The sequence below is a fragment of the Bombus bifarius genome, unplaced genomic scaffold (genome assembly GCF_011952205.1).
Source record: "Bombus bifarius isolate JDL3187 unplaced genomic scaffold, Bbif_JDL3187 scf7180000009739, whole genome shotgun sequence".
In the NCBI taxonomy this organism is placed as follows: Eukaryota; Metazoa; Arthropoda; class Insecta; order Hymenoptera; family Apidae; genus Bombus; species Bombus bifarius.
This window is the reverse complement of record NW_022885307.1, coordinates 237,325-249,291: the sequence shown is the minus strand read 5'-3', so window position 1 is coordinate 249,291 and position 11,967 is coordinate 237,325. Positions and strand designations below refer to the sequence as shown.

General features: G+C 34.8%; 1 protein-coding gene across 2 annotated transcripts in view; it reads left to right on the top strand.

Annotated features, from left to right (window-relative positions):
* The first annotated feature begins 2,251 nt into the window (after positions 1 to 2,251).
* Positions 2,252 to 11,967, top strand: part of LOC117215585 (choline O-acetyltransferase) — a 30,701-nt gene continuing 20,985 nt past the window's right edge. For both annotated transcript variants that reach the window (XM_033461944.1, XM_033461943.1), the window contains exons 1-3: positions 2,252 to 2,423; positions 9,151 to 9,331; positions 11,546 to 11,720. In XM_033461944.1, the coding sequence (XP_033317835.1) occupies positions 2,275 to 2,423; positions 9,151 to 9,331; positions 11,546 to 11,720 (505 nt within the window). In that variant the 5' untranslated portion in view covers positions 2,252 to 2,274. The remainder of the gene's footprint in view (positions 2,424 to 9,150; positions 9,332 to 11,545; positions 11,721 to 11,967) is intronic.

Below are 11,967 nucleotides of genomic sequence, written 5' to 3'. Positions count from 1 at the left end.
TTAATTGCATTTCAACTCCAAGTTAATTAACCCTTCATACTCCTCCGGACAATAGTAATTTACCCCTTCTGTCATAACGCCAATTCATGCATGTATGTATACGCGTGCAACATAATATGCATATTAAATTATACATGCATGACACGTATATTATTACGTTGTCTGCATTAATAGAGCGATATGATTGTTCCAACAGTCGAGTTTTCCAATAGGGAAATACATACTTATCTTTTCGTACAGTAGTCATTTTACATCGGTTACTAAATTTAATTTATTGTTCAATCATCTGTACCTGTTTTTTTTACAGAACATATCCTAATAATTTATGGTCTCTGATCAATTTTAATTTTACAATTTCGAAAAAATAGAGAAATGAAAGTGGTACAATTCGTACCTTAGCTGCATAATATTTTCTACATGAAAATGGAAACTAGAACTCTTGGTGAATATTACAATCCTTTAAACTCTTGTTATACCTTTTCTATTTATGCTTCTATAGAATTATCATCTTTCTATTCCACTTCATACAAAATTTCAAGAAGTCATAAAAGTTACAATATTCGTCGTCGAAAAACACTTATGGTCTCTGCAGCTAACATTGGCAAAAATGGACCCTTATACAGAGACTAACTTTTTTACTGTAGCACAATGCCGGTATATTTATATCAACTTCGGCAGACAGAATATTTTTAGCTTTGCTTTCCATCGCTCTTATTTCAAATTCATTGCCTTTGGTCTCATAATAACACTGTAACGTAACCGTAACGTAACTGTAATGTTAACTGTAAAGACACCAATCACAGTCTTTTATATACATATGTATAAGCGTGCTCAAAACCGTACTATCTATAGGCATTTCGAAAGAAAACCCAGTCTATTACATATAACGGATAAATCCTGAAACTAATCGATAAACATTGCATATAAGTTTCAAGCTTAATCGCCATAACCCAGAATCCTATTCGAAAATGTACTCGCGTTTCAAAATGAAACGATAGGGTTCTCGATCGGGTTCAGATCAGAATCCACTGCTGGACAAAATCATGAAACCACCTTTTTTGTAGTGGCGGCTGTGTGAATAGGTGTATTGTCTCGTTAAAAAAAATGTTTTTTTGTCTTCCGTTTCAGTTATGTAAGGTAATAATTCACCATGTAACATCTCCTAATATTCTATAGCGTTCAATTTACCTTTTACAAAAACAATTTCACTCAACATATCCAGACATGATCAGTAATTTCTTGAAAATATTGAAGAAATAATGCAGAAGATGTGTGTGAGATAAAAATTATTCACAGCACTATATGTATGTATTTTGAAAATTGTTGTCAATTATTTGGTATTTTTAAATCATAATTTACTATATGCATTATACTTACTTAGAATATTAGAATTTTAATAACAATGACTCGCGGTTTTGCTGAACAATAATTTTAGTATTATGTACATATTTATAAGTAATAAATATGTTTTTAACGCTAATCGCTGTTGACAGAATTTGTCAGCTGTGACGCTTTTTTAAAAGTTCAACGAGGATTGCGGTGACGCGTCATTAAATCCGGATTAAACAATGGATTCTCGTTCACGCGAGACACTTTCGTTTTCGCCTTGTTTGCACGTAATTAATTATCGGCGCCATTATATCACAAAAGTGATTAAAAAAACTTACAAAACAAGTTGTTCACATTCTATACAAAATATATGTAAAACATGAAACACGAAATTACTTTTATATAGCAAAATGACAAATTTGTTATACGTTAACGTTAATAAACACAATTAAATAATAATACGCGTTTCTTTCATTAAAACGTATAGTTGCATATTATTAAGTATTAATCAATAAAGTTAATGCTATTAGTAGACTACACATTATTATGCAAATTTGCATTTTTATGAATACAAGTGAAAACGTAGAACGGCAGATACGTATATTTGTTTCGTTTACTAAATTTCGATAAATATTCAATTAGATATCGAAATAATATATTACGTCAAATTTTTTATACGTTTTAGCATATTGTGTAAAATGATATTTTGTATATATTATTATACACAATATGTTTCAATCTCAGTATGTTTTTGAAAACTATAAAAACCAGAAACAACATCTTGTATAATAAAGTGATAAAAGTAAATGAAATAAATAAAGTAAATAAAGTGACAAAGTAAAGTATAATAAATACCTATATAGAAAAAAAAGTGAATGAAATAAACCAAAGTAAAAAAATTCTTCTCTTATCTGTTAACAGGCAACCGATTGGTGGTTGAATGACATGTACCTGTCTGTGCCTCTGGCTTTACCAATTAATAGTAACCCTGGCCTTGCGGCAAGGCCCAAAACATTTAGCAACCAGAAAGAAGCTGCAGTGTTCCTCGCCAGATTTTTAACAGAGCTGCTAAACTATCAAGAAGTATTAGATAGGTAAGAATAGCCTTTTCGTAATACTTAATGATGGAATTCACAAATTATAAATATGAACCTAATTAAGGAAGTATTGCGGGTAGAATGATCTCTTCAAAGAAATCGAACGTACCTATGGAAACACGTTTTAGGCAATTTCGATAGGAGAACATTAAAATTTCAGTACCGTATTGTAAACCTCGCAGCTTTTGTATACAGTGCCGGACAAAAGTATTCTTACACTTTTGAAAACGGAATAACTTTTTTCAAATTGGGCAAACAATTTTGAAAAAGTTGCAATCTGTTGGAACCGCGAAGAAAAGAGCGAAGGATACTTTTTGTAACTTCTTTATGTAATTGAAAATCAATGAAAATTTAAATAACACATTTTAAAGAGTTATGTTAGCTATATACACACTGAAAATTTCGTGGGCATCGCTTGAAGCTTCTGTGGGCTACAAACAGTTAAAGATGATAAAAATAACATTTAATAAAATATAGATTAAGATAACTATAGATAAATATAGATTAAGATTAAGATATAGATTAAGATAATAAATCTACATTTTTGCCCATATCTCGGTGCCAGTTGTTTCTGTATCAACCGATTTCGACGAAATTTTCACCGTGCATATAGCTGACATAACTCCTCAAAATCAGCTGTTTAAATTTTCATTAAATGCCCATATAAGAAACCATATAAAAATCTTTCTTTACTTTTTTCTTTGCCATTTCGACCAACTGCAATTTTCCAAAAACTCTTTTTACGCGTCATCTAATAAACTAATGCCTCTAACTTCTCGCGAAAGCTCAAGTCGTCCCGTGCAATTTGAAAAAAATTACGCTTGAAAAAAGTTAGTCTATTTTCAACGATGTTCAAAGATGAATACTTTCGTCCGGTACCGTATGTACGCATACATGAAAAATATACATATCGTAATTCTACGCGCGTTAATTGCAAAAACCACGTTTGTAATCTACACACATTCTGTACAAAACTTGATATATTAAATGTGTACATTAAAATAAATTAAAAAGGTAAGAATAATAAATGGGTAAGAAGATTCGTAAATAAGTATCGTAGCATTATCAGTCGTCATAATGTTATGAATATGAATGATGTTATGAATAACGTAATGCTTGAATGAATCAAAGAAGAATGGTCGCCTTTTCTTATGACTCACATTTTTCTTAAGTATAAAAGTCAGAGAGTGGAGGGAAAAGGAAAGGAAACAGAAAGAAAAATGGAAATGGAACGACTGGGGGAGGAGATTCGAAAGTTAGGAGTCTTTTAAAAAAACGCCTTTATCCCGGATACGGTTCGAACCATCTTAGAAGAGGCTGACTAACGATAAGCTAATCGCCGACGCGAGGCTTACAGCCGAGGTGGAAGAAGGCGAACGCACGTGGAAGAAACACGGTTCGCACTAGAAGGAAGAGCTTCGTCATTTGAGACGGTGATTCGAGCGGAGGACAAAAAGAAGCCGCAGCAAAATCAATTTACCGAGGGAGCAGCACGTCTGCGAGGAAATCCGGCTTGTAGGATCCATAGAACACGGCCATAAAGAGAGATTCGTCGAGACGCGAGCGAAACGCAAAGGATACTTCTGCATAGAAAGCCTCAAAGCCCTCGGTATCCTGTATCCGGACGGGAAGGAACCACCGACTGCGAGTGCCTCTTTCTTTTCGGCAACTAACGCAAATTCGCCGAGACGTACTAAGACTGACAGTGAATCGTATTGCTGCTTTAAAAGATACAGTATTTTCTTCATAATTGGTCGAAAATCGAATTTCCTCGGCGATGAATTATCGGTGTACAGAACTCGATTGTATAACGATAATAATTGTGATAATTATATAATAATGGTAACTGTGTAACAAAATAATAAGAGAAAGTGGTGCGAGAGTCGACTGATGAAAAGAAACATATCGGTTGGACAATGTTAATGTAACAACAGAACTTTTTTATTTTCAATTTTTGTTGAATAAATCTATTACCGATGTAATTGCGAGATTTTTTTAATTAAACAAGGCCCAACACGATATAATTTGGAGCATATTTGTTTACTGACTGACATTAACTTATTTTCTTTCGTCTGTTATATATACAATAAACATTGGATTGTTGCACAAAAGTCGGGACGCAGGTTTTACAATTATTTGAAGGTAGGAACAATTCTACTTCTGAAAATTGAGGTCTTAGACGTCTCGAGCGTAAAGAAAAACAACGCGAGTGAAAGAGAAACAGGAATTGAGAATCGAAGCGCTCAGCGAACATTAAAAGTCCTCGACTGAAGCTGAACCCTTTAACTCAAAAATCAAATTTTCTTATTTTTAACTTGTGACCAATGATACTTTTATCAACATTTTTGTTACCTTTTTCTGGTTAAAACGATACCAAACACGATATAATTTGACGCATATTTGGTTACTCTATACATGACAATCAAATACATTTGGGAAAGTGTATAATAAATATAATTATGTCGTGTTTGGTCTCATTTTAATCAGAAAAGTTTCACAAATACGGCAATAAAAGTTTAATTTAAAAAACGTTGAAAATAAAAAAGTTTCACTTTTAAATTTGCATCTACGCACATCGTCTCAGCGATATCTGACATTGGATCACGTTACACCACTCGACCACCGCGGGTTGTCGAACTTCTCGATGCGTTAAAGGAAACCTCCTCCCTGTGGTGGGATGCCGACCATGCAATTGTCGTATAAAATTAAGGTAGAAAGTAAGGAACTTGTTAATTTCCGAAAAGGAGATAAAGTTCTTTTTATTTTTTACTCAATTTATACAATTTTTTCGGTTCGCGATGATACACTTTCGATACTTGGATTAGTTAAGAATTTTTTTATTAGACTGACTGGATGATTTTGAAGGGAGCATGTATATTGTTCCATTCGTTGGAGTGGGAGAAGGTTTTGTTTATACTTAGTGTAAAATTCGGAGAACGGCTGGAGTGATCGAATGCCACTCAGGCGGCTGAGAACGGGTGCTGACCGGACGGTCACACGCGATAAGGCGTTCGGAATTTCGGTTTGTTATATACAGTTGCTCGAATTTCGTCTGTGACACAATCAACGAGGGGTTATTTTTCTGCAATTATCGCCTGTTTACTGTACATATAAATGTAATTTAAGCTATATCTTGTTTGGTCTCATTTTAACTAGAAAAATCTCACAAATATGTTAGTAAAATATTGATTTTAAACAATCAGAAAAGGAATAGTTTCATCATTGTCTCATGGACGATTGAAATCGGATTACACATTTCAGTTTTAACTTTTTTATAGTTGTGGAGGGGAATTCCACTCAACAGTGGAGATGACGATCGACCGGTTATGAGAAACATACTGGCGATAAATTACAGAAAAGGTACTGCAGTTCTTTTTCTTCGATTTGGCGATTGAAGAAATCGCACCAATAAGGAGTCAGATTTCATTTTATATACGTATTAATCATATGTTATTAGATGTATATAAATGAATAATCAAAATTTTTCGATGGAGCTGGAAATTTATTTAAAAAATTATTATTATTCAAACAAAGTATTTGTTTTTGTTTTCTATGACCTTAATGATGAATTTCATTATGGAAGAATGGAACGTTCAAAACAAAGGAGAACGTCCTGTGAAATTTCTGCACGACAATACTGGATCACACTGCTTCTACGACAGAAGACGTGGCAACGAGTCTTATGTAGAACATGCTGCTGGAGCCAGTTTATTCGCTAGACATTATTGCTTTAGATGACTACCAGTTCCGATCACTGCAACACGCTTTATTCGATGCTCACTTTTTCAACTAGTCACCGGATGGAATAAATCGTTGAAGATCAGATCTCGTCTAAAGACACATTTGACATAATTCATCTTTTCGCTGATAGATGACTCAAAATTATAGAAAGCAACGGCGAATAGTTTGACTGAATAACATTCTGTATCTTTTCTCAAGTAAACCTCGGGTTCGTTGAAAAATTGGAGTTATACATGTCGGAGATGAAAGGAAAGCCGAAGCCTTTCCTTGGAAATTTTTGGGAACATCCTCTAGTACTCTAGCTTAGATTTTATCATAGCTGTAATTGTTCGAGATTTGTGATAGCGAGATTGGGTTCGAGGTGACAATTGGTCGCCGAACGTAGCCACGGTCACGGGATGGACGTTTTGCCTAACAGAGGTCTGGAGTGGTTGTATGGGTTTTCCGAGAAATGTGGTTGTGGCGGCATGCGGCCTAGGGAGCGGGCCTAGCCACGTATGATGTTGCCTCGGAGGTGCCGATACAATGGGACGTACATTGTATTAATAATCAAACTCCAGGCAGAAACTGCCTAGCAACGGCGTTTGGAACTTTCTCGATGCTTCCAACGAGTGTGTATCAAACTTCAGGCAGAGACTGCCTAGCAACGGGCGTTTGCAACCTTCTCGATGCTTATATAGAAAACAAATAGTATAGAAAAGAGTATAGAAAAGAGTATATAGAGAAGAGTATAGAAAACAAATGCAATCATACAGCGAGAAAAATCTCCACGAGGCTGACATTCGTGCGATTGCCTTGGAGAGTGACACATCGAGCATTTTCAACAATCGTATTTTGCGCCTAAGATTAGTTTACGCTTAGTAAAGAGTTATCCCGTTGACCGTGGATTCGTTTGAACCCAAAAACATTGTTACTAGTGTTCATTAAACTTATCATTCGTACAATTTATTATTCACTAACTTTATCATTCGTCAAACTTATTATTCATTAGACTTATTATTTGTTAAGCTTTGTGATAGTCTTGTATATACGTGTAAATATAATCTCGGCTTTGTGAAACAATGGCTAATTCACGTGAAGAGTTGTTACAAAATTCTAATCATAACCCGACATACATTTGTACACCTAATATTTATAGAATATACACTTGCACAATGTCGCTTATCCATATGGGTCTGCGTGGAAGTTCAAACAGCCGTGTTTTAAAAACGTTGACACCACTTCACGTGACGCTCTGTTTATCGTTTCTTCGGTCGATAATACAATGAGCGAGACAGTAGTACCGCCTTTCGACGCACAAGTTATAATTGTAAGTTTCGACCAATTGCGGGGAGACGTAATCGCAAGGAGAGACGTCAACGGGGGTCGTAAATCCCCGTTACGATTATAACAATCGACACCACGAATTGATCGATCCCCTGATTTCCGTTGAGATAATAGGGGTGATTGAGGTTGTATAACCCTGGGATTCACAGAATTATAAATTATATGTTTCCAGCACTTAGATTACACTGACGGAGAGAAATAAGTAATTAACAACTTGTCGCACGAAGCTAAGATAGATATGTGCGTTAGAGCAGGGCTCTTATAATTAGATTTAGTGTATTAGTGGACGTAGCACTATGAGATTTAGGAGAGGAAATGTATGCTCGACAATACCGAGACCGACTCTCGCGTTATGCTTAGACTGCCCCGTTGGGCATTAGCGTATACTTAGTAGTTGACTTTTCCAACGATGTAGAAGAAGTGAAGTTGAGTGACGATGCTGTGTCCGAGGAAAGCTAAGGATGGGTGTGTCTAGCGCCCGGGACCATCGGATTTGTTGGTGCCGATGTTATTTAGGAGAGTGAGGGAATAGGCTTCGTTTTTAATTGGTTAAACGAAGGGTCTTAACTGCCCTCGAGAGAAAGTGGTTAGTGGGAGGAAAGTTGCAGCGTGCGTGAGAAAAACCAACTTTCCCTTGTCCAGCCGTGGTAGACAATAGTGTTTAGAAATTCCTCAGAACCAGATGTTTGTTTTGTTTAAAGGACCTTTGCAGGCAAGTGACTCGGGTTTATGACGGGTGCTTAAGGATATTGAGGGTACGCCGTACGGAAAAGCGGACATCTGGTGTCCGTCTGGCCCGCGGTGTGTGACCTGGGCCAGGCAGAGAGGCCCGGCGTAACAATAATTATTAAGCTTTAATCATTGAGGGCACAAAACTCACTGAAATTTTGCATAAATCGCGACTACAGTTTGGGGATGAAACATTATCGAGAACCCGAGTGTTTGCGTGACGTTTCCCAGTGGACGTCGATACGTTCAAAACACGTCGCGTCCGTGACGCGTGAGACAAGTGTAACGCCAGCAAACATCGATGCTGTTGGGGAACTGATCGAGCACGATCGACGCATAACAATCGACAAAATCTGCCCGAAAGTTAATATTAATCATGGAAACGTGGTTTCCATCATTCAGAAGGAGCTACGGTTCCGCAAGACAGCGATTACTTAAAGAGGATCAGGAGAACGACGTTTCAGCAGCAACGAGGAAATAGAGTAATTCGCGTGCAATTGGCTTCTGACTCAGCCCTCCACTTTCTACGAAACTGGAATGAAAAAATTACCGATCCTCTGGCAAAAGTATATAGAGACAAATAACTCGAATATGTCGAAATACGTCGAAAAATAACTCGATTGTTCTTTCTGAAATATTTTACTGAAATATAAAACTATAATATATAAATACAAAACTATAAAATATTCTTAAATAAAGTTATTTTAAATGAATTATTAAATAAAACTATGCAAAATATAAAGAAATATAAAGTTCGGTTTATATCTGACTGACCCTTGTATATGTATCTGTCTCGTAAAAGAAAATGCGAACTTTCATTTAGTCAACGATAAAGCAAAGAGGAAGAAAAATTCTTGCAAGAAGAAGATCGGTAACTATGATAATGAGATGGTTAAAATTATACAAGTGCAATATTTTCTTATCGCAGATCCGGTTTGGAAATTGAACAAGTGAAATCGAAAGATGGAAAGACTATGCAACCTCTGTGCATGGCCCAACATTACCAAATGTACCGAATATATCGACGACCAGGGTCAAACGGTGACGAGCAAGTTATTCTTGATAGAACTACATCGGGCAATCATATCATCGTTGCTCACCATAATCAGGTATATTTCTAAATACTCGAAACGAAACATTTTACGTGAAATTCTAGCGACGTGATCTAAGGACCTTTAGTAATGAGTAAATACATTCTATTGCTTTACTACGTCTTTTCGCCACTATATCGATTTTTTTGGTAATAGGATTCGTGGCTATGTTAATAGATGGAATTTATACTTAAATTTCAAACATACATTTGAAGATACCGTGATATTTAATGACCAAGTAAAGATGGAATTAATAACAATCTATTAAGAATCTAGTCTCTCCAAATACGCATGCTTTGCGTCCAGCAAAATTTTTCTATATAGACCCTTTTTAGATTTTTCATCCTTCATAGATCCTTCATGGATCCTTCATAGATCCTTTTTATATTCAGATATTACATTTACACATGCACGTATTTATTGACTTTTTACATTTACCTATATATATATCTATCTAAAAATTTTCATCTGCCATACATACGCATCCAGTGTGTACGTTTTAAGTATATATATACGATTATTTCTGTAATTATCAAAAATATGAAAAAATGTTTCAAGCAAAAGTTGTATGCTATCGACTTGACTATTGTATTTCAAACTAAATGATTCCATTGAAAACTGTATTGTATTTAAAGTTGTATGATTCTCTACAGAATATGACCTCTCTACAGAAAAACTGATTACACCTGATTAAGTCACCTTCGATATCACACAACTTTTATCTGAAATATCTTTTTGTACTTTTGATACTTACACATCAAATAATTGCATAGACATTTGCATAAAAAATTGTGCGTATACATTTAACGCGGACATACTGTATACGTCAGTACATATTAAAACAAATCTTCTCAAACAATATCCAATTGAAGATCTTTTGTTCTCCCTTGTCATTCTCATTTCTTTTCGTTTCATATTTATTTTACAGAAATACCGTTTCACGCCAGCTGTTCCACTCATACACGTGCAATTTGATTCCTATTTACGCTTTACTTATTTTAAGTTATGCAAGCTTAAGTAAGTGCACGAATATTTCATAATATTATTTAATAATATAACAATTTTCTAATATAATTCGATCAAATAGTTAAGAACTTCTCAACCAACGTTTTCCTCACCTAAAATTACTTGCTTTTGAAAATTGGAGAATACAAAATTTTTAAATGATCTCGTCATTTGAAACTGGAAATTGTAAGAAATACAAATCTGAAAAAGAATTATCTTCTTAATACGGTACTAGTTCTTTTATCGCTGTTTTAAATTTTCTTATATACATAATTCGTATATTTTATATGTACATATATGGTTATAAAATATGAAAACATTGATAGACATTTTATAGATACAGTTCAAAAATTGGTAAATATAAACAGTGCAAGAATGCACTTTGCGAAATTGAATTTCGGGCTCTGGAATTGAAAGATTAGACGAACACAAGTTATCCACTCATATATTACGTATATAAGATACATAAATAACGTGACAAAGAAACACTTGAAGGTGCCAAAAACAAAAAATATGTATAAGCTTATAGAATATATGTAGATGTAAGATCTAAATATCAACATATTACACATTACATATTACATATTTTTATCAGCAATCATGCACGTTAAAAGACTGAAAACAGCCCTCAAAGTCAATTTTCGAAATCTCCAATATGAATCATCGAAGAGTGCTGGTAAAAAAATTCTGTAAATGCTAAGAAACAAATTTTTCAGGAGGAAGAGAAATCTTATCGATGTTACACATTGACGTAGTCGAAATTCATAAAAAAAAAATGGTATCTGGAGAAAAGCCTGTATGTGCCACCTCTTAGTTGTAAGAAAAGAATATTCCATTCGTTTAGATAGATGGCATAAGACAAAAGCCAAGAGACAATTAACTAATGTTTATTGGCACATTTTTTTCTGCAGGGGCGACGTTGTGACATCATTTTCTGGCATTATTAATAACTATTTAGAAAGAAAAATTCCACTTAAATTCTATACCACAGTATTCTCATTGATATGTGGAACATTTTCCACCAAAAGATCAGAATTTTTCTATCATGGCACTTACAGTGTTTTGTACAAACACTCTTCCATTAATTTAGTCGAATAAAGCAATAATACTACAGTGTGCAAACTGATTTGACATTCACAAAATCGTTATTTTCTCATCGCTGCAATATTTAACGAGATACTCGGATCAATGGATATGTATAAATTCAGAGAGTGAACTTTTTCACAGTTTTATAGCGTGCCTGTTAGGGCTTCCGACCGAGGGCGCATAACTGAAGCCGAATTAGTTCAACAAATTCTAAAGATCATGGCAACTAAAGCTGATCCTAGAACTCCGCCAGTCGGTATCCTCACAACGATGAAAAGACCAGCTTGGGCAAAAGCTAGAGAAGAATTACTCAGACGTACGTATGTTTATAACTTCCTCTTTAACAGTAATTATGCGATTAATTTACCAATACAACACCCTTGCAATAGTCACACTGATATATTAATACAGGAATTAAAACATCCAACTAAAAATAAAATCTTCGAGTTATAGAGGTTACGACTTGCCGAAATTTCCGAGTAAAAAAAGTTTAGCGAATGAAAATTCGACATGCGGAAGCTTCGTACGAAGGCACAATTTAGTATTTTAAGCTTCCGCTTAGA